The sequence below is a fragment of the Perissodus microlepis genome, chromosome 3 (genome assembly GCF_051167445.1).
Source record: "Perissodus microlepis isolate ML-2025 ecotype Zambia chromosome 3, ASM5116744v1, whole genome shotgun sequence".
NCBI lineage: Eukaryota > Metazoa > Chordata > Actinopteri > Cichliformes > Cichlidae > Perissodus > Perissodus microlepis.
In genome coordinates, this window is record NC_140463.1 from 2,690,329 (window position 1) to 2,713,856 (window position 23,528).

The 23,528-nt window shown below is 45.0% G+C and overlaps 1 protein-coding gene across 3 annotated transcripts; it reads left to right on the forward strand.

Moving 5' to 3' along the window:
- Nucleotides 1-1,724: 1,724 nt before the first annotated feature.
- Nucleotides 1,725-21,536, forward strand: LOC146389427 (CST complex subunit CTC1-like). Of its 3 annotated transcripts, none has more exons than XM_084910273.1 (17): nt 1,725-2,062; nt 2,283-2,367; nt 2,740-2,839; nt 2,915-3,137; nt 4,197-4,426; nt 4,513-4,642; nt 4,736-5,032; nt 5,111-5,233; nt 5,320-5,549; nt 5,694-5,838; nt 5,912-6,114; nt 6,188-6,544; nt 6,692-7,097; nt 7,171-7,260; nt 15,280-20,496; nt 21,309-21,350; nt 21,463-21,509. In XM_084910273.1, exons 1-15 carry the CDS (start codon nt 1,760-1,762, stop codon nt 15,511-15,513), a joined length of 3,156 nt encoding a protein of 1,051 aa, XP_084766399.1. In that variant the 5' UTR covers nt 1,725-1,759; the 3' UTR covers nt 15,514-20,496; nt 21,309-21,350; nt 21,463-21,509. The 3 variants fall into 3 exon arrangements, with proteins under 3 accessions (XP_084766399.1, XP_084766391.1, XP_084766407.1); XM_084910281.1 differs by having other exon boundaries at nt 1,726-2,062; nt 6,188-6,357; nt 6,430-6,544; nt 15,280-21,350; nt 21,463-21,536; XM_084910265.1 differs by having other exon boundaries at nt 15,280-21,350; nt 21,463-21,536.
- The last annotated feature ends 1,992 nt before the right edge of the window (nt 21,537-23,528 follow it).

Here is a 23,528-nt window from a genome sequence, read left to right on the forward strand (position 1 = left end):
GTTTAAAATGGTAGATTTTGTCTGTCAGCTTGTTGTGCTTCATGGATGGAAACAGGAAGTAGAGTGTCTGTGATAAACTGTACGACTGTGCTAAAGCTGAGACTTCATCCTGTTTGTGCTGCTGTGTTTCCACATCACTGTTGATCTTCTTCCTCTCTCAGTCTGACAGCACACTCTTCATCAGTTAGCTCTCTCTTTGATCTTTAACATGGGGGTCTGTGACTGACTGCTGCCTCTGCTGGACACCAGAGGAACTTCAGGTTCAGTTTAGACTCGAGGTTAAGCTGAGTCCAGAGCTCAGTCTGTGTCTGTTTCCACAAAAAGGAGAACGCTGAAGCAGCTCGTCTCCTAAAAGCTCAGTAATACAGATGAGTTGAAGCTGGAGGAGGATGAAGAGGAGGAGGAAATGCTCGTCGCTGTGCTGAGGTCCACAATAAAGGACAGAGGAGGCGGAGCCTTGCTGTGACTGCCCCTCCACATCAGGACCTCCCCAACATCACTGTTTAAAAACTCACTTTTACTCCCTGTTTTATATCACAATGACTCCTGATGATGTTTATCTTTGTTATTTCTCCCTCAGGTTCTCTTCCTTTCTTAAATTCTCTCGTCTTGTCTCGTGTTTTTTTTTCTTTTCTTTTTTTTTTTTTTGTGTCCCGTTTGGATCTTTAGCCATCAGAATTGTTGTCTTAAGGCCAAGAAAGATGCCAAGCGGATTTATTTTACCAAGTGGATCATCATGGCCTTGCCATATTGGTCCATTTGATTGACCTTTATTCTAATTATGTATTTATTTTATTTTCAGTTGCTACAAACGGGACAGACATGACTGGGGGATAGGACAGGGAGAAAGAATGAAAGAAAGAGAGGGAGAGAAAGAAAACCAGAGGGGAGAAGAGACGGTGAGAAAGGGGGGAGGAAAGAAAGAAAAACAAACAAAACACCTGGATCACCTGTATGGAGAAAAAAAACAACAAAGAGCAACATAATAAAAACAGCACCATCACAATAAACTAGCTAGCAGTAGATAACAGTAGATACTAAATAATAAACGATATTGTGCAGCACGCAAGATAGACAGCGCACAATGTGCTTTGAGGCAGCAGCCAAGAAAGGTGTAGTCCGCGTCTGTGAACACCCGTGTGTACACCTGTGTGCACACCTGTGTGGATCAGCATGCTTGTATTCCAAAGGTTTCTCCATGTAACGATCTGCTAGGGAGTGTGGGGAGCCATAGCCCCGTCCACCAGGGCATGAAGCAGGTATGGAGGAGATCCAGGCCCCAGACATCCAGAGGCCCCAGAGTACAAGGACCCGAGGAGGACCACCAAAAGGGGGGGAACCGTGCCACCCTCCTGGGAAGAGCTGAGTAGAGCCCCAAACGAGAGGTCACCCCGCAGCTAAGGAGCAGAGGCCAGAGGGGGTTGCAGTGGCGTGCCCGCGGGCTCTGCCGGCAGCCAGCTGTGCCAGAGAGGACCGAGCTTCAGGCCCAGAGGCCTGAGGGCATCCCACCCCCCGGAAGGAGCCCAGCCGGGCCGCAGGCGCCCGCACGCTGGGCTGGAGTCACGTGGTCGTCTTGTAGTTCAAACACAGCTGTTTCCTTTCCTGAGTTCTTATCACATCTCCTAAACACATTTCCTCCACCTCACAACGTTTCTATCAAGGAAAAGTGGTTAGGAAAGGAGGTAGGAGACCACTGAGTGTATGTGGACGTGAAGGGCTTTTATTGTGAAATGCAGGGTAGGGAAAAGTTGTTCCGCACATGCGCGGTAGAGATCCTGCGTCAGCCTGGACTAGTCAGTTTAATAAGTTTGTTGATTTGTTTAAAATACAGAACAAAAGTAAACAAAGTTGGACGGTAGGGCATCATGGCGGCTTTATGAACGGTAAGAGGCGGGAACACGGGGGCGACGGTCAGAGGGAGGACATCAACAGGAGGAGGACCGGAAGCTGTTTGAAAGCCGTGAGCGGGAGTTTGTCAGCAGGAGGAGAAACCGGCACCCGGAGCGAAGACATGGACCCCCTGCAGGAGCTCCTGGACCGGGTCAAGCCCAGCACCGAGGCGGTGAGTCCCAGACTGACCCTGTTTGCCCGAACCGAGCGATAAATTACAGTCTACGTACATACAGAGCCCTGCGTACGTAGACTGTCTGCGTCATGACGTAAGGCAGAGCAGCCAATCACTGTTTCGAGCTAATTCTATAGCAGAAAAGAGTGAATATAAGGATGTGAGCCTGTTTTACATTTATTATTGTGACCTCCGACCTGCTGCTTTGTTTCTTTAGGAGTCCCTGTGGTTAAAGAACATCTTCACCTTCATCTCTGAACACCTGAGTCCTGTGGTGTGTAGCTCCGCCCCCTCGCAGACAGGTGAGTTCCTGTTTGTTTGAAACAGCTGGCTGTACTTTAAATCCTTAATGACGATGTTCACGTGTTTTATGAAACCAAATACTATTTAAACCATTATTTAAACAGTGAAAGCAGGGCTCACCTGCCCTCACAGGTGTCATCAGTGCAGTCCAGTGTGTAGATGTGAGTGTGGTTCAAAGGTCAGAGCCATGAAGGTGACCGACTGTCAGTGAGGAACAGGGAGGACTAAGAGTCTGAGGATGAAGAGCAGCTGCTTCCTCAGGTGGTCCCACCTGTTGACACACCAGCTCTGGTGTCCACTTCAGGTGTTCTCAGTGGGCGGGGCTTCAGTTGTTTATGTTTGTGTTTACCCTTTAAACTTTGTTTTCCCAGGTAACCACGGTGACCTCAGCCTCTTCGATCTGAGCATGTGTGCGGTGCAGGCGATCCAGCAGCAGATGTGTGTGGCCCACAGCTTACCTGTCAGCTACAGGTAACACCCGCTGACATCATCGCTGTCGCAGGTCACGTGACCTGGCCTTACCGCTGTCCTCCCGTCTGTCCGCAGGCTGCTGTCTGTCTCCGAGCTTGTCTCCCAGCAGCACCTGGCCTGCGTCAGCAACCTGTCCTGGAGCACCAATCAGCAGAGAGCCTGGGCCAGGGAGGCGGAGCTCGCCGTGCCGGGTCAGAGGGCGCTGCCGAGGGTCAACCTGCTGCTGATTGGCTGTCTGAGAGAAGGCCCTGACGGGGAGTACAGGCTGATGGACGCCAGCGGCAGCGTCATGTGTGAGGTGAGTCAGAGGGGGAGGAGCCTAACCTTAACCCAGCAGGAAGAGGAAAGCACAGCAGTGGAGGGCCTACAGGTAACAGGAGGGCGACGGCGTTCACGCCAAATACCTGAACATGAGGAACATTTCCTGACGTTGTCATCGTCCATCAGCTGGTTAGTTCTCAGGAGCTTCTCTTCACAGCAGCGTCACTAAACCGGATCTGGTCAGAACTGATGGGTAACGAGGTCAGAGTACAACAAACTGCAGGTGTTCATGTGCAACGTGAATTAAATCTAATTCCTCTTTAATTCAGCTCATTCTCTGTGCAGGGACACAAGTGCTGATAGAGTCTGGTCATCACACGCTTCTCTGGTAATGTTTACATCAGCATGAAACAAGTAAACAAGCTCAACAGCTGACTTTCATTTCTGTAAATCAGAAACATCAGGACTTGTTAAATGTGAGCTGTCTTTATATGGATTCACTTCGCTGATCGATAAGTAAGGATGTAAAGACAGAGCGTCTGTCAGCAGGGTAAAGTGAGTAACTGTGCTGGCACAGACGTGATGACAGCAGAGCTTTATAAAGATGTGGAGCCTCCTCCTCCTTACATAAAGTATACAGATAGCATCACCTGCAGTAACCTGACCGATTACAGTCAGACAGCTGCAGCAGGCTCAGTGTGGTCGTAGCATCACCGCACTGATTAATGACTCACAATACTTGAAATGTGCAATTCCCTTGTGTTCTTATTGCTATTTATTCTATTTATCCCTTTTGTACACTCTGTATTTGTATATGTGTATATATGGTATATTTCTGCTCACCTTCTGTAACTTCTGTCGGTGCTGGGCTGCTGGAAACAGAGTTTCCTGCAGGAACGCACCCGAGGGATCAATAAAGTTTAATCTAATCTAATCTAATCTGATCTAATCTGATCTAATCTAATGCAGCTATAAAACAAACGGCATCACTGCAGATCAGAGCTGATGAAGCTGTCATCATCAGTACAGGCTTCCAGCATCCACCCAGGACACACTCCACCACTCTCTCACCCACGTCTCTCTCTCTCTCATCCAGTGCCTGTCTCTCTCGCCCCTGTGGCTCGATCGTCCCGTTTTCCTCCCTCACTGGAACTACATCCCCCACAATGCATCGGGCCAGGAAGAGGCCGCAGGCTTCTTGGAGCTGATTGGCTCCCCTGTCCTGTTGCGTCCTGGTGCTGAGCAGGGATTGGCTGCTGCTCCTGGAAGGGTGGAGCTAAGCGGAGCAGTGGGAGTCGGAGAGGCCGGCAGGCTGCTGAGGCACAGGTGGGTCACATGACCTCTGAACTGCAGCGGAGTTTCTGAGCAGTGTGTGTGTGACAGATGTGTGTGTGTGTGTGTGTGTGCTCCAGGGTCAAAGGTCAGCGGCTGAGCGTGTTCGGAGAGGTGGGCTCAGTCTGCCCTCTGCTGGCCGTGGCAGGAACGACCTTCTTTTGCTTCACGCTGACGGATGAGTCGCGCTCGCTGCCCGTGCTCGTACAGGTACCAGCTCTCTGAGGATGATGATGGTGAGGAGGGACGATGAAGCTCAGTGTGTGTGTGTGTGTGTGTGTGTGTGTGTGTGTGTGTGCGCAGAACAGCAGCCGGCTCAGCTGGATCCAGCGTGTGTGTGTCGGGCAGAGCGTGTGTGTGACAGCTCTACGTGTGTGTGCGCTACGAGGCTGGAGAGGAAACAACATCCTGTGTGTGACGAAGCGCTCCGAGCTGCACGCCGACTACACGCACACACAGGAACACACACAGGAACACACACACTCTGAGTCCCTGCTGTCACAGCCTGCTGAGGACGACTGTGAGGAGGCGGAGCATGAGGAGGTGGAGCTGGACCAATCAGCTGTGAGGATAAAGCAATCCAAAGTCATCAGCTACCAGGTGAGAGTGCTGAGCTCTGATTGGCTACCACATGTTTGTACCTGTGTGCTGATTACTAAGCCTCCTCTGCTGTGATAGGGCACGGTGACTGAAGTTGTGAGTGAGGGGGCGGGGCTCTACGTGCTGGATGGGAAGGTGGGTCTGTGCGTGGCCTATCAGCCGGCGGCGAAGAGGAAGCTGAGGGCGGGAGACAGAGTGGAGGTGAGTCACATGACGTGACATCATCATGCCCGTTTGTGTTCGTGGCAGCCACGACTAATAAAGTTTGATGGTTCCTCCTCCTGCAGTTGCATCACGCCCACTTCCTGTACCGGCCCTGCCCGGACTTCCCTCCCAGCATGCTTTGCACCTGCCTGCGCTCCAGCCTGAGGGTGACGGCCTTCAGCAGGGCGGGAGGCTCGCCACCCGACAACCGCTGCCCGGGAGATGGGGCGTTACCACGGTTACTGCTGCAGAGAAACACAGATGTGTCCGATTACCTGTGGACGTGTCACCTAAGCTCGCAGCTGGCACACAGGTGAGGCTCCACCCACCACCACCTGTCCACAGTCAGAGACAGCAGAGCCTAACCTTTGTCCTCCTGTCCTCCTCTGGCTCTGGCTTGTTTCCTGGTCCCGGTCTTGGTCCTCACTCTCGTCCTGGTTCTGGTCTTGGTCCTCAGTCTGGTCCAAGGTGTGTGGAGGCAGCAGTGTGTGTGCTTGCTGTCCTGGAGGCTGATGGAGACTCTGAGCAGAGCTGGAGGACGAGGACGCAGAGACATCTACTCTGAGATGCTGGACGAGCCTCACACCTGTCCTGTGACTCAGGTAGGTCCCACTCTCACCTGTCTTCCTTACAGGTGAGTGTGGAGCATGCTCAGTGTGCTCTGTGTCCCTGCAGTACAGCGTGTCCTCGGCGGTCCGTCAGTACCTCGGTGTGTCGGAGCTCCTGGAGTCCCTGCAGACTGACTGCTGGTCTTCGGCCCCTCTGAGCTCTCTGCTGCCCCCTGATGGCTCCAACCTGACCTCCTCCCAGATCAACGGGTTCCTGTCCTGGTCTTGCAGGACTCTGTCCTCCGAGCCTCGGGGTGGAGACGCTGTGAGGTAAGGTGACAGCAGCTCCCCACATGAAGTCATGTGATTATGTACCAATGATTTTTGCCGGTTTGTGTGTCAGGCAGCGCCCCCTGCTGCTGGTCGGCGTGCTGGAGCTGCCGTCACAGACGTCTGAGTTCAAACACTCGATGCAGCTCAGAGACGCCGCGGGAGCTGCAGCCTGCGTGCTGACGGAGAGCAGCGAGGAGGAGGAGGGAACGCAGAGGGCGGTCTTTAACAGCGCCTGGATCGGTACAATGCACGCACACAGACACACACACAGGGACACACAGCTTTATTCTTTAATGTGTGTGTGTGCTGCAGGTTGTCTGGTGGGTGTGGTGCAGTTCACCATGGTGACAGAGAGATTCCTCCAATCAGATTTCCCCTCCTACCAACACCTGGACCAGGACAGGTTCATCACACACAAACACTGCAGGTACACACACACACACAACCTGCAGCATGCTGACTGCTCATTGGTCCATTCTCTGTGATGTAAGAGGGCGTCTGATTGGTTCAGGGTGTGAGCTTCCTTCCTGGTTGTAAACATTATGAGTTAAATAAAGCTGGGTTCAATTCACAGGGTTTACCTGCAGTTCTCTCTGGACCACCTGCACATCCTGAGTCCATCTGTTGCCATGGAGACACACCTGAGACACAAGGGGGAGGAGCCAGGAGGGGATGTCACTGCCAGGAAGCAGACAGTAGAAGAAGAAGAAGAGACTGCTGGGAGTAAGAGGAGGAGAAGAGAAGAAGAAGAAGCAGACTCCGGCAACCCCTGGCCCTGTGTCTCCATGGTGATCAGGGTGGAGCAGAAGGAGGGTGTGTCCTGGAGGAATACAGGGGCGGAGGCAGAGGATCAGGAGGCAGGGCTGAGACTGTGCTTCTCAGTGAAAGCTGCTGTGATTGGTCCAGTGGTCAGCTGGAGGCGGGACCCAAAGAATGAGCCAATGACAGAGAAAGAAAGTGAATCAAAGCAGGAGAGAAAGGTGAGAGACGCACCTGTGTGTGTTTACCTGAGCTCACCTGGATACACAGTTACGTGTGTGTGTGTGTGTGCAGGTGGTGCTGGCGTTCTCAGGTGTGTGTACGCGGTGGTTTCCTGTCCTCCAGCCTGGATGTTTCTACAGACTCATCGCTGCTAACACTCAGGTATCAACCCAGCTTTGATGATGTCACTAAGGGGCGTGGCCAGATCGGTCTCTGCTCTCTGATATTAGTACACATGAACACGTTTTTCAGCTTTAACTGTAGTTGTTCACACACTGAGGTTAATTATGGAGTTCCACAGGGTTCAATGCTTGGACCAGGTCTGTTTACATTTGATAAGAGATTTTTTAGTTTTGTGATTATTGTTTAGTTGTAGCTTCATTTAAGTTAGGAGAGCTTGTGAGTTGGAACCACCACAGGAAAGGAAAGTGGAACCAGATGTGTAGAGGAATGCGGTGACATACATACTACATCCTGAGTTAACGGTCACCCCCCTCTCTCACTCTCCTTTTAAGGAAATGTTTAAGTTTCTATACATACCAAGCTATCTCCTATTTCAACAGACAAGCTAAAGGTTTCTCCTATTATGGAAACGTTTTTGTATACTGAACATACCACTCCCACTTCCTTGAAAGCTCACTTGGAGTATAAATAAAGAATGCGCTGAGAGCCCTGCGCGGTTTTTCTGTCACATCTGTTGTGCGCACTTTGACAGCAGAGCAGATCGGACTGACCGCCCATGCGCATGTAAAAATTAGATATCTGAGTGTGACTTCATTTGCCTTTCTAATAACTTTTCTCTTCACATTTTCTTGGTCCTTCGAGCCGGATAGGAAGCATCGGCCGCTGTGTCCTGCCGTCGTGGAAAGCTGCACTGAAATCTGTCCTCTAGGTAGGAGTGAAAAAGTCCAGGGACGCTAAAATTCGATTCCTGGCCAGTGTTTTATCAAGTGGTCCACGACGCTGGGATCCAGTGGCTGACTTTCAACATAGCCAGAGAATCTTGGGAAGGTAAAGGAAGTCACTCATTTACACTCGCGTAAAACGAACTTTGGTCTCACCCGCCGAAAGGGTGTAATTAGTCTAATCCACTGCACGGATTTGTAAAAGCGTTGGGGTGATCCACCGAACGGATTTTCAAAATAAACGCGTTGGGGTGATCCACCGAACGGATTTTCAAAATAAAAGCGTTGGGGTAATCCACCGAACGGATTTTCAAAATAAAAGCGTTGGACTGATCCGCCGAAAGGATTTTCAAAATAAAAGCTTTAGGACTGACCTGCCGAAAAGGCTGCGCGATTGTGTGAAATGTCTGTTTAAATGTTTGTGTTTTCTGTGTGTTGAGAGTGAATTGATTTAAACAGCACAAATACGCTGCTGAATCACTCTCATTGTTATTGTCATTTTATTTCCTGTCAGTAGCTGAAGTACTGGTGACAAAAGAGAACGGTTGAGTTCCGCCTCATAAAACTGACACCGCTCCACTAATTAGAGTGGAGTAGAAGGGCGTAGTCAGTAACCACTCTTTAAGTCTAATACCAGAGAAGGCTCTGCAGTTCTGTTTTAATGGGTAATCAGCCCACTAAGTTTACTGTTGACGAACAGTGGTTAGGAAAAAAGTGTCCAGGCGCCGGACAAATCAGTGTGCAAAGATGGAGAAATTCTAAAAAGACTAAATGAGAATGTAGCCCATCTGCATTAATACAACTTAAAGAAGCATTACTGAAAGAAATAGGAGAGACAAAATAAAGAAAGAAGGAAAACGCACGTAAGAATTAGAATATTTCCAAGCATGGAAGAGAGAGGCAGATAGACGATGTGAGAATAAACAAAAGAAACAAGAAAAGAAGAAAGAAAAGGCAGAGGTATTAGACCCCCCACCATATGCTCCACTCGCTGCTGCGAGGCCGACCCCCACTTCTGCTGCTGTGAAACCAGCCCCCACTTCCGCTACTGCGACCCCCCTTAAACAATCCTGTGATCCGTTCAGACCTCAACCTGGTCCTTATGCAGAGGCACAAAACATGTTAGATAAAATAGCACTAGGTGAAAATCCACAGAAAAAAAAAAAAAAAAAATAGGAAAAGATCGCTACGGACGAGATATGGGAGGTGATGTTGATCCACCTGGTCCTCCCGGCATTTTTCCCATGATAGCAGTACTAAACCCCAGATATGGCCATCCCGCAGGGGAAGGTGGAGAAGGTGGAGAGGTAACAGACAGGGACAGAGGAGGATTTAGAGGAAAGGGCCAGAGATATGTAGGACAGACAGACTTACGCGAAAGAAGTGAAGAAAGAGATAATACGTGCTGGAATTGTGGCAAGGAAGAGCATTTCGCCAGAGATTGCAGACATAAAACAGACAAACGGCAATATTCAAATGAATGACTAAATGAGAAAAAGCCAAATGAAAATGATAAAAGTGACGCAGAAGTATTTACTGTCTATCAATTAGTGTCTGAAGTAAAAGGCAAACCTACACTGACAGTATATGTTAATAGCAAACCAGTGCAGATGTTATGTGATACAGGAGTATGTAAAACCGTTTTGGACAGAAGACCACAGGAAGTACAATTCTCAGAAGATACTCTAATAGTAAAATCAGCATCAGGTCACACTACAGTGCAGTGACTAATAAAACCCTTATTAAGTGAAAACTAGAGATCGAAATAGTTTAAAGTAGTTTAAAAAGGTTGGAAACAGACCCCACCGAATAGATATAAATATAAGAAGTACAAAAATAAAATAAACAAAGACAAAATTACATTAGAACTTATTTTTAATGTATTGAAACTAATAATAGGAAAGATAACAACCTGTAAGCTGATATTAACAATGAAACATAGTTGGCATGACAATCATGCCCAGAATGTATAAAATCAATAAAAGGAAATAATTCACACGAAAACCTTTTAAATAAAATAGAGAGATGCATAAGGTACATTAGGGCTGTGTCATTGTTCAGCCAAGGAAAGTGTGTGAAAAGGTAAATGTCTCCAGCTTGGGAAAGGGTGAAACTGCAGATCACCCGAAGCCCTTGATGGATACAAAATAAAATATAAAATATATAATAATAAATTGCTTGGTTCGCCACTCAACAGAGAGAATGAATGTGACTGAAGGTTGGATCTGAGATGAGACAAACAGAAGACCGGTCTAAGAAGTAGGCACAAACCTGTTCAGAGAAAAGCAAATTTGTACAGATTGGATGAATTCTTAATTATCTGTTTGCTGAGTAAGATGATCCTAACTATTAAATGGGCTCAGTAGTAGTATAGTGGCATACACTAATAAAATATTGTAGTATACTATTGTTATTATATAGAAAGACAAAGATGATAATATTAATAATGGCATAATATTAATAATAAGAAGCAACCTAGTCAGTTATGATGTGAGGTGGACGATTGTTATGAAGTAATCTGCATCAAGCTTAAGGTTTGCTCAAACTCAGTATAATGACACATGAGATGAAGAAAATAAAGAAACTATCTAAACTAATTACGTGCATAGAGGCACTTGACCTGCTTAAACATCTGTCATTTATCCTGGATAAAACATTACTGAGATATAGAGCACACCTATAATAACAACTAATAAGCCAAACCCTGTAGACAACAGCTAAAGCTACAGGATTGAGAAGCTGAATTAAATATGTGGACACCGCTAAGTTGATGAGCATGTTACACATTTTCTTTTATCTTTATTTATTTGATTTTTAGAGCAGAAGCTGCATAAAAGCCAACACATGCAGCTGTCTGTGAGCTCAGTTTTTCCCTCACACTTCTGCTCTGTTTCAGTAGCAGCATTTTTCTTTTGTGTCCTGACTCATGTATGTTTCCTGTTTTGTTTGATTATTTTATTTTGTTGGTTTGGAAACAAATTTGTGACCATACTTGTGGATCACAGTGACACATAGTGATTAGGCATATGATTTACAAATGCCTAGTTTTAGAACTGTGAGCAATTCAAAGTTTAAAATATATATATATAAAAACCCTAACTTCAAAGTTTGACATGTGTAAGATGTGTGAGATGGGTGGATTCTTTGAAAAACTAGAAATTATCTAAAAATGCATTAAGTGAAAATGTAATGTTGCATCTATAGAGAAGACAGAAGAAGCATTCAGTTATTTAAAAATAGGCATTACAGACAGATACAGTTTTAGCACTGCCTGCCTATGATAAGCCTTTCTACTTACGTGCAGATAGAGGAGCAGGTTATATGAAAGCTGTGATAACACAGGCATTTGGAGAAAAACAACGCTCGTTAACATTCCTGGTGAAATTTAGACTCATGTAAATTAGACTCTGTAGCGTCAGGCCTGCCTGCATATGCAAGGCTATGCAGCCGCAGCAGAGGCAGTGAAAGAGTCAGCTGCACGTATGCAGTCATATGTGCATATGAATTGCACGCAGGCCAAAATATAAATATGTACAATGGCAGCCAGTTTGTTTTTTCAGCAGTGCACCACTTTGCCAAAATTTGGCATAACAGAGGTATGGTCACCTCTACGGATAACCCCGTGCAACACGGCAGCTTATTAAAAATCTTATTGGAAGTGATCAGCTTGCCAAAACAATTGGCACTTTGTAAATGTGCAGCACATCAAAAAGACAATTTTATTGTCACAAAAGGAAATAATTTTGCAGATCAAACAGCAAAGCAGGCTGCACAACAAACGATAACGCTTCTAACATCCGAACATTGTACACAAATACCACTTGATGTACTAAAAACCGAACAAAAAGCTGCAACAATCACTGAACAGAACAAGTGGCTGAAATGTGGAGCACAACTGAAAGATGACTTAATGGTCTGTGATGGAAAACCAATATTACCAGAGTCGTTACACAGGACAGCGGCTGTAGTGACACATGAAGTAATACATGTGTCAACAGGAGGGAAATATAGTATAGATAAATAATACTTTTACACTATAAATTTTGAAACTTCAGCGAAAAATTTGTAAGAACATGCCTATTCTGTCAAAAACACAACTCACAAGGAAACTTAAGACCTAAGAGAGGCCAGTTCTCCACACCATCCACATGGATTTTATTGAATGAATGAATGTCAAGGATCAAAATATGCCTTAGTGATCATAGATGTGTTTTCAAACTGACCAGAGATATATCCAGTGAAAGCAGAGGCAATCTTCATTGCAAAATGTTTATGTAATCATTTTATTCCAACATATGGTATCCCTTCTCTGATAAGATCAGACAATGGGACACATTTTGTCAATGATGTGATCAGTAAGGTCTCTGAAGCACTAGGATTCAGCATAAGAAATCACTGTGCTTATCATCTATGGAGTGCAGGGTTAGTAGAGAGAACTAACGGCACCATAAAACAGAGACTCAGAAAATGCCTGAAATAGATAAAAATGCAAAGAGTTTAGTTTATTTAAGAGGCAGTGTGTGTGAGAGGATTATGAAATTATTGTGTGAATGACGTTACATTTTAGATTAGAAGTTAGTAGAATTACAGAGGGTTTGTAGACTGTAAATACAAAATGAGTTTGATTAGCCTGTAGAAACACAAAAGAGAGTAACAGGAAGTGTGTGTGTGACAGGAACTTTGCATGCCCATATAAGGAGTGAGCACCCAGAGAGAAAAACAGAAGAGACAGACTCTAGCCAGATGAAGCAAATGGAGGCTTTAAGAAAAGAAATGAAAATGATATTAATGGTATGGTTTAGTGTGTCAATATAGGTCATAAATAAATAAAGGTGGACTTTTCTCAACCTAGAATTTTGAGCATAGCAGCAAAACCATAGATTAACATAATTGGGAGAAAACAAGCCAAAGTTTGGCTTAAAATCTTATAGCTTGACCTCCCACTTGTCCCGATCCTGAGAAGAAGCTCAAAGGACAGTCAATCTCCTGATGAAGACCAACAGAATATCGTGGACTTGAAGAATTAACAGCAGGCTGGTAAGAACAGTGTGACATAACTGTTTAAAGGCACTGAATGTGATATTTTGCCTGGCTGGGACTTAATCTAAAAGGAAGAAACAGAGAAGAAACAGATTGTGTTTGCTGGAGATTTAAGACAACAAAGGACACTTTGAGAAGGGTACAGGGGCCAGTGGGAAGGTGAAGCCCAGAGGAGTATAATTGGGTTGAAATTGAAGCCTGAACTCATGATGGTGTTTAGAGATGTCCACCAGATCACAACAAAGAGGTAAACAAAAATAGAAAACACACATATATAAATTGTTACATGTGAAATTATTTTTGGAAAGAATCAGAAGTAAGATAGTTTGAATCAGACCTCAGTGAAAAGATGCATGAATTGATGCAAGTGAACCAATAGATAAATTTGTTAGAAAGACAACTTTAGTAGAAAGAATGGCAAAACTAGTAGAAAATAGGGATATTGTTTTGAACTGCCGTGCGACGCTTCTCAAGTCTCTTGCAGATTAAAACCAGGCGATTGGGTCCTTATACGAGTACTCCAGAGAAAGAATTGGAACCCATCCCGATGGGAAGGTCCATACCAAGTACTCCTAACGACACCAACAGCTTGCAAAAACGCTGAGAGGCCCTCTTGGATCCACCAGAGCCATTGCAAAAAGTGGAAGTGAGTGACAGCACAACCTAAAGACACCACCATCCCGACTCTTTGGTGATCTACAGGTGAAGGGAGGGCTGATTGGGTATATCCCGCCTTCTACTTCTCGCCTGTAGTCTACTCACCAGAGTAAATCGGTGTGTCTGGTCATCATGAAGATTATTCTGCTTACCACCTTGGCCCTGCTGCTTACAGCATGGACCCTGATGCACTTAAAGGATCAAGAAGCCAACATGCATAGAAGAGCATGGACATATGACAACTCACACCTGGCTGAAGTGACACAGGACCACATCCATCCCTGGATGAACAACGCCTGGTATAGATACATATATAATCGCAAAGAAGACAAAGATTGTTATATATGCTCACGCATGCCTGCTACAACACAGCATGCTACATTATATGGCAGACTTATGAACATGATTCAAGTGACATGCGCAGCAAGCTTTGCCAGTTTAGGTTATCAATATTCAGGAATTGTCCTAAACCACAGCGACCTCCTGACTATTGGACTATAGTTTTGGGCTGTTTTTAAATGCATCGACCAGCATCAACAAAGAGCAAAATCAGGAAATTGATGCCATAAGAATAACTGTTATGCAACACAGAGTTGCCCTGGACATGATCTTGGCAGAAAAGCGCGGACTGTGTTTTGTTTAATATAACTTGTTGTACATATATTCCAGACAATGTGCATTCTGACAATATGACAAATGCTCTACAATTACTTAGAAACGTTCAACAGGCACAGGTAACTGATTGGGCAAATTCACAAAGTAATTGGTGGAATTGGTTTATGAGCGGCTCATGGAGAACACTGATGTTTAAGGTTTTAATGTTTATTGGCCTAATACTTATCATGTTTTGTATCTTTACTACATGCATTACCCCCTGTGTAAGAGGAATGGTATCAAGAATGATATCCCAATCTCTTGTTGCATATGTCACTGTGCCAGACGAGGAAGAAGGAGAAGACGATGAGTATGAAACTAATGTGATGAATGATTATGTTTGAATGATACACATTTTATGACGACCAGACCGAAAGCACTCACAATGTAGGGTCTGTGTCTGAAACACATTGATGTATTTGCTTAAAATCGCTACAAACAGGAGGGAATGATAAGAGATTTTTTAGTTTTGTGATTATTGTTTAGTTGTAGCTTCATTTAAGTTAGGAGAGCTTGTGAGTTGGAACCACCACAGGAAAGGAAAGTGGAACCAGATGTGTAGAGGAATGCGGTGACATACATACTACATCCTGAGTTAACGGTCACCCCCCTCTCTCACTCTCCTTTTAAGGAAATGTTTAAGTTTCTATACATACCAAGCTATCTCCTATTTCAACAGACAAGCTAAAGGTTTCTCCTATTATGGAAACGTTTTTGTATACTGAACATACCACTCCCACTTCCTTGAAAGCTCACTTGGAGTATAAATAAAGAATGCGCTGAGAGCCCTGGGCGGTTTTTCTGTCACATCTGTTGTGCGCACTTTGACAGCAGAGCAGATCGGACTGACCGCCCATGCGCATGTAAAAAATTAGATATCTGAGTGTGACTTCATTTGCCTTTCTAATAACTTTTCTCTTCACAGAGCTTCAACACAGCATCAGAGGACCACAGAGAAGGAGACCAGACCCTTACATACATCAGAGATCAGTGGAGACAACACGCAACAACAGACTTCCTCACAACATGTTGCTGGGCTCAGACTTCTCACGCTGAGCCTTCAGTGAACTCAAACACTTTTAAGCATCGTGATTTAGCACGGGAAGAAGATGAAAGTGTCCATCAGCACCTTCAGCTGATTGATCACGAAGCATTCTAGCAGCATCGGGGATTCGTCTCTCTGGACAACTTTGAATCATTTTGTCCATGAGAGAGAATAATGCATGTGAGAATCCCCTCAACATCTCACCTTCTTGCTCCCTTCTTGCATAAAAAGCTTCCTTACTAGCAACAAAAGACATGGGGCGACTTCCTGTTTGATCCAAACAGCTTTTTGAGACAGTAATCCGCCTTTGCTGCATCTAGGCTGGATGATTGTAACGCACTTTATTGTGGGGTTAACAGAAACACAGAGCACACTCATGCTGTGTGAGAGATCACACAGCATGAGTGTGAAGCATGAAATGGTGAAGAACAACAGGAGACAATAAACACACAGCAGGAGAGAATCAGGACAACACAAACACAAAGTGCACGAGACCAGAGACTCACAATCACACAGAGACTAACCTCACACAGGTGCCCACACAGAGACACCTGACTGACTTCATAACAGGGACACCAAAGGACAAAACTCACAGAGGACCAGGAGGACAAAAGAACCAGACGTCACCTACAAGAAACCCAGAGACACAAAACTGAGACGCAACGTCATGGTAACAGAAACCAGGAACGGACACGTTTCACCAAAAAACATGAAGAAGTTACAGAAACTCCAACACTGGACCTACGACCCCGACAAACAGCCGAGCTGAAGGAGAAACACCATCAGGACGCTACACCCCCAACCACACTGAAATAACCTGTAATGACAACAGCATGGAAACATCCACTGACCAACCAGGAGAGAGCACACAGAGCAGAACTGATCTCATTGGCTGGACGCTCGCTTCTATTTAAATCTAATGACAGCAGCTCCGTCACACCTGAACACGACACTTCTGCTCTCATGATCTACAGCTGTGACTTTAACGTCAGCAACACCAACATCTGACATTATTGTAATGACATGTTTTATTATATCATCGTTTACAAGCTGCAGAGCAAACACGCTGAGAGGAGTCAGAGGTCAAAGGTCAGTGGTTTGATTCTCCTGTGAGCAGAGAGAGGATCTGAAAGTGCAGCAGGAAGTGTTGATCAGGAAGCTTTGAGCAGTTCCAAACAGTAAAGGTGACTCTTTAATAAGTCCTGATTCACACACATTTACACAATGATGCCATCAATAACATGACCTGCTGCCATGTGTGGTTGCTGTGGGCCACCAGGACCCCCTGACATCCCTGTAACAGACCCTCTGTGTGACGTCATCGTCTCGTCTAAGCCATCAGCAAAGACACCAACAGTTCATCCACCCTCCTCTGGTCTCTGTGAGGATCAGTGAGGGGCTCGTAGTGTCTCTGTGCTTTGACAAGATGTCACTTTAAAACTGCACCACAATCTGAACTTGACAAGAATAATTCAATAGTAAAGCAAAGGGTTTAAGTTCTGTATGAGAGGTTAGATTTAGACGCTCGGTTTGTCTTACTGGTGGATGCAGGCGATACGTACGCTGTAGAGTGTCAGGCAGCAAAGTTACCTGTTAGACTGTCTGTCCAGTAGGTGGTGCAGAGGGTGGAGGGGATTCTTCATGATGATAACAGCTCGTTTAATCATCACAGCCTCAGCAACTCAATCCAGTTTCTTCATATAGCACAAATGCACAGTAACAGCTTCATGTGGTCAATGATAAGATGGTGACATGCAGACTGAGGCAGCCAGGGATCAAACACCACAGTAACTTTCAGTATTTCTTATTTACTGATGCTGATGTAATGTTTCTGCATGACATCATCACCAGTTTGTACTGCAGCCTGCTGAACAGCTGAGCTGAACTCATCAGAGTAACACAGCAGCATACTCACACAGAGAGCACACACCGATGAGATCAAAGGGAAGTGATGAAAGGAAGCTGGAGGCGTCTCTCAGTCAGTCCAGACAGCATGAAGGCTGCAGCTGCCTCCCTGCTCCTGCTCGGTGAGTCCCACCTTCATTCTTTCACTCTCACAGCTCAGGAGGTAGAGCGGGGCGCCTGTTAAGACCCTGGAGGTTGGTAGTTTGATTCCTGGCGGCTCCAGGCTGCATGCTAAATATCCTCGGGCGGGACAGGAACACAAAGTTAGATGCATTGGACTGTGGATGTGTGTGTATGTACGTTAGACAGAAAGCACTTTGATAGAAAAAGCACAGAAAGAAGTGTTTGTGTGAATGAGGCAAGTTTCATACAGCCAGTAAATATTGAGTAAAGTGAGAGTTCAGGTGGTGTAGAAGAGCACTATATGAGAACCAATCACAGCACAGACTCCAACAGGACAGAAGGCTTTCAGCCAGTTTGGACTGAGCAGCTCTCATTTCTACAAACCTGCCCAAATGTATTATGTGTTCAATACTGTGATCATGATGTGCTGTTAGAGCCATTAGAGCAGGCTGTAGGTGTCACAGGTGCAGTGGTTTGTATCATATCTCATTTATGTCATCAGTAGGAGGTAAGTGTACAGTTTCACTGACATGCAGGTGATACCATTTTTCTTTTGCCTGTCCTGACCTGTAACCATCAGAATAATCAGAACAATCTGAAAGCCAAGAAAAATGTTATTTCCCAAAGGGATCATTATGGCTTTGCTATACTAAAGTTAATAGTTTATTAGATTTGTTTTACTTTTGAGTTATTACAGTCAGAACAGACAGGACTGGGGCCGAGACAGAAGAAAGACAAAGTAAAAACAAGTTGGGAAGAGAGTTAACAGAAGGAGAGAAACATAGAGGAGAAGAGGGACAGAGAGAAAAGACTAAAATCTGTTTGATCACATCCTGCAGAAAAACAAGCAAAAAGAAGCAAAAAGAAGCAAAAAGAAGCCAGCACACTAAGGAAACAACAACAACAAACTTTATTTATAGAGCACATTTAAAAACCAGCGGTATACCAAAGTGCTTAACATAAGAGACAGAAGTAACACGAGTATTATAAGGCCTCAGCAAAGTATCAAATACACTCACAGGTCAATGCCACTAATACACAGGGGTAATATAAAACATAATAAAAGCACAAGGCATTAAAAATATGTATAAGGAAAAATAGAGTAAGTCTAAGAGTCAGGTGCGAGCATTAACAAGCAGGAAAGGCGAGATTAAACAAACAGGTTTTTAACCGTGATTTAAAAGAATCGGACGGATCACAATCGGAAGGTTATTCCACAACTCTGATGCAGCCAGACGCCCGGTCACCTCTAGACTTCAGCCGAGATCTAGGCTGCACCAAGAGTAACTGAGTAGATGATCTTAATGCTCTGGCAGGAACGTACGGTTTAAGGAGTTCCTTAAGGTAGCTCGGTGCTGTGCTGTTGGTAAACCACAGCAAACCACAGCAACAACATCATATGCACCAGTAACAGTAAATAACAAACACTGAATCCTACTGAGCAGCACCCTGGACTGATAATGCACGATATGTTTAGTGTCAGCAGCCGAGGAAGACACAGTGTGTGTCTGTGTACACCTGTGTGTGTGAGCTTGTATTCAAAAGGTTTCCATCAAGCCACATGATACACATCAGTTAAAGTGCAGGAATGTGTTGATGACTGAAACAATGCTGTGTTGAACGTCAGAGTTTTCATTTCACACCATATTGTTATACAAGTGTTCTTCTTAACACACAAGTGTTGGTCACAGAGTTCGATGTGCTGGAACTTTTTACATATGCATGTTTCCCCAAGACAGTGATTAGAAAACACTACAACCATCTATTCTGGGAGATTTCATACAAACCAATGAGTTAAACTGCAGGAACGTCTTAAAGACATAAAGACCTGGATGCTAACTTTCTGCTCCTTCGACACCGGGGCGACCGTGATTCAGGGTTGAGTAGCTAATCTTGTAACAGGAAGGTCGGCGGTTAAATCCCCAGCTCTGTATTATTATTATTATTATTATTATTATTATTATTATTATTATTATTATTATTAATTCAGATAAAACTTAGGTTAACTTCAGACTTCCACAGGGTTCAGTGCTAGGACCAATTCTGTTTACATTATACATGCTTCCCTTAGGCAGCATCATTAGAAGACATAGCATACGTTTACACTGGTATGCAGATGACACCCAGCTCTATCTGTCCATGAAGCCAGATAACACACACCAATGAGTTAAACTGCAGGAATGTCTTAAAGACATAAAGACCTGGATGGCCGCTAACTTTCTGCTTCTTAATTCAGATAAAACTGAGGTTATTGTACTCGGCCCTGAAAACCTTAGAAATATGGTATCTAACCAGATTCATACTCTGGATGGCATTACCTTGGCCTCCAGTAACGCTGTGAGGAACCTTGGAGTCATTTTTGACCAGGACATGTCCTTCAACGCACATATTAAACAAATATGTAAGAATGCTTTCTTCCATTTGTGCAACATCTCTAAAGTTAGAAACATCCTCTTAGTTGTTATTAATCTCGGCTCTGCCACCGTTTCTGGAACTGGGGACCATCATACTTCTCTGAGCTCTGTCTCTAGGTTCACTTTTAGCTCCCACTCTGACTAAACCATCACACTAAACTGGTTCTACTTCCTCCTAAACCACTTCATGTTTCCTCTGACATCGTCTTTCTTTCCTGTATGTCACTGACAGAACAGGAACTGTTCTTCACCGTGTTCTTCGTTCGCTCCGATCAGCTGAGCAGGCGTTGCTCTCAGTCCCCGAATCAGGGCTGAAACTGAGGAGACCGAGCGTTCTCCATCGTGGCTCCTCTGGAATAATCTTCCTCTTCACACGAGGCAGTCGACATCAGTGCTGCTTTTAAATCCACATAAACATATTTTTATTTGCTTGTTTTTGACTCAGTGGTTAACTGACTTGTATTTACTTACTGTAGAAAAGCCTGTGTTAGTGTCAACTACATTACCCAGCAGCCTCTGAGCAGTGATGGGATTCATGGGACGTCTGAGCTAGATGGTCTTCGTTTGTTCCTGGGCTAACGATTGAGAGAGCTGCTGGGAAGGGAAACAAATAGCCCATCCTGTATTTGTTGGGGATGGTGTGCGTCACATAAACGTGAGTTAATATTCCATGCTCAAGATGGTTACACTGCTACTTGTGTGTATTGGTTTTAGTTACCTTTAGCATATGTGCTAGTTAGCGATAGCTATGGTAGCCCAGTTATTTGATTGTTTTGGGCTTGTTACAGCTTTGTTTGTTCCCTCTGCCAATTTATGTGAATTTGTATACTGTAATATCACTGTATTACGTAGTGGCTAAGTAGGGGGCTGACTGTTTACTAAGTGCATCAGTGTAAATAGGTCATCTCTTGTGTTGGAGTGCCCTCTTGTGGCGCTTTTTGGGTAGTGCCTTAGTAAACGTGAACCCTGTAAGAAGTGGTATCAGACTGATTTGTAGTGGAGGAATTTGTTGCCAGTTTTCTTAATCTTTAATCTGTATGCATGTTGTAATGCATACCCTGTTCTTAATCAGAGAAACCACACCATATCACCTCTCCACATCCTCCTACTGTATGCCATACCTCCCTGTACCATCCATCTGACCGCCAATAAACTCCACCTGTGGTAATCTAATCCCTGGATGTCAGCCTCTCCTTCTGACCGAGGATAGTTACTATTGCAGCACCACCCAGCATTAAACTGACGTACACCATTCTGTACACTTACATTTTATTGTTTTTGCTATGTTTATAATTTTATCCAATTTATTATTCTTATTGTATCTATTATGTTTCTATTGTTCAGCACTTTGGTCAGCCTTGTGTGTTTTTAAAGTGCTATATAAATAAACTATGATGATGATGATACACTCAGGCTGTGTCACTCACTGACCTCTGACCCTCAGTGACCTCTGACCTCCTGTTGCAGGTGTGTGTGTGCTGCTGCTGTCTGCACCGACTGTTTCTGCAGGTGAGTTGATGAAGTCAAAACCATCACTGAGACTCCAACAAGAACACAAATACATTTGATGCCAGTCACAGATTTATGCATCACTCTGTTTGTGTCTGCTGATCCAATAAAGGTCTGATCCTGGAGATCCCTCCAGATCCTGTGCCAGCAGGAAGTGATGTCACTCTGCGCTGCAGACAGAGTAATGGTGACATCATCACAGCTCATTTCTTCTTTAATGGAAGTCATGTTGGAAATAAATCAGAGTTCATCATCACAAACGTCCAGCAGTCTGATGAAGGTCTCTACTCCTGTGCTACTGATGTGTTTGGAGAATCTCCTCAGGGCTTTCTGAGGGTCAGAGGTCAGACAATGACATCACATCCTGTATAAAGACATGAACTCACCTGAACTAAAAATAAGCTGACTGAACCATCTTCATCATGTCTCCTACAGATCCTCCTCCTCATCTCCACACCTGCACCTCCTCTAATCCTGTGAACGCTCCTGCTCTTGTTTCTCCTGTAACAGACTCCTCCGCTCCTCCCTCCTCCTCCACCCTCGTGCTGGTTGTAGCAGGTCTGGTTTCAGTGGTTCTTCTGGTTCTGCTGGTTTGGGGAGTTCTCTGGAGGAAACAGAAAGGTATGAAATCTTTCAGAGTTTAAAGCATGAGGTCAAAGCTAGAAGGTCTCCTGACTGCAGACTGGGAGCTGACGCCACAGTAGAGCGGGTAGAACAGGAACCAGTGTGAAACAAACTCTCTTTGGATTAGCTGAAGGCTTTTCAGCGAGTTTTTAGGACGTCCTGATAATAATGAATTACGGTCGTCCAGCCTGGAAGTAATAAATGCATGAACTAGATCTTCAGCACCACTCTGAAACCCTGTGAATGTGTTGGTGTGTTTCTTTGTTCAGCAGCGCTCCACTCCTCCTCTCCTGTACATGTGAACAGTGATGTCACCATCAGACAGAGAGCCAATAGGAGAGCTGCGTGTGCTCTCATAACACACACACATAAAGTTTCTCAGGTAAATGATTCTGTGTTGTGTTTTCCAGCTAAAAGTCCTGATGATCCAGATGTTATCTACTCTGATGTGGGGACTCGCACTTCAGGTACAGATGAAGATGACGATGGTTCAGTGTAGTGATGAAGGACACACACCTTCTTCAGTCTGAGTAACTTTCACAGTGGGAGCTGCTGAGAAGGTTAATCTCCGTTTGATGTTTTGTTCTGTAGAAACTGATACTTTTGATTCTCTCTGAACACAGATGTGCTCTTTTTAAAATCAGTGACAGCACAGTTAGTGTGACTTCATTCATCCTTCAGAGGAAAAGTCTTTAACAGGGATGATGGTTCAGAGTCAGTTTGGAGATTAAAAAAATATTTGGAGATAGGCAGACTGCAGGGGGTCCAGAGTGTCTGGGATGTTAGTCTGGATGTAGACCAGCACCACTCTCTCAAAGCACTTTGGAGTGAGTGCAACTGGTCTGTAGTTTTTTAGGCAGGTGGCTGGGCTTTTCTGTACCCTGGCTGAGGGAAAGGTTGAAGATGGAGGTGAGAACGTGGACTAACTCTGAATGCAGAGCTGGTTTGGAGCTGTGGAGACTTACTGAGGAGTAAAGTGGACATGAAGGAGTCACAGAGGGAGGAGGAGGTGAGCAGTGATGTTTGTTAGACAGGATCAGACTGAAGAGTGAACATAAGAAGAGTTTCATGCTGGATTTGAACAGAACAGGAAGATAAGCTCCGCCCAGCAGCTGAGTGCTCTCTGCTCACACTGGTGTTGGACTGCAGACCTCAGGGAGTCTGCTTCCACATCTGGTTTCCACAGCTGGAGGAAGGAGGACTGTCCCACGAGCACGCCTACGCCCCTCTGTCATTACTGAAGTAGTGATGGTGTTTAATCAGTGTGAGACTGTTTCACTGGTTCAAGCAGAGATTTACATAAATGAGCTTTTATGAGTTCTTATATTATCTGATCAGGCCGTTTGCTGCTGTTAAAGATAAATGTGCATCGAACTTTGTGGACATTCATGAGTCTAACAGTTTAAACCTGTGTGTGACGTTGTGTCCTTGAACGGCCCTGACAGACGGCTGTAGTCCATAATATTAATGTTTCCTGCTGACTAACATAAGCAGCTGAGCTCTCTGAGGGCAGAGCTGCTGCTAACAGGTGAGTCTGTTACCTGGACTGGACTG

Coding starts and splice junctions, on each gene's coding strand:
- LOC146389427 (XM_084910265.1), top strand. CDS start 1,760: ATGCGCGGTAGAGATCCTGCGTCAGCCTGGACTAGTCAGTTTAATAAG. Junction 2,063..2,282: donor TCAAGCCCAGCACCGAGGCG/GTGAGTCCCAGA, acceptor TTGTTTCTTTAG/GAGTCCCTGTGGTTAAAGAA. Junction 7,098..7,170: donor AATCAAAGCAGGAGAGAAAG/GTGAGAGACGCA, acceptor GTGTGTGTGCAG/GTGGTGCTGGCGTTCTCAGG.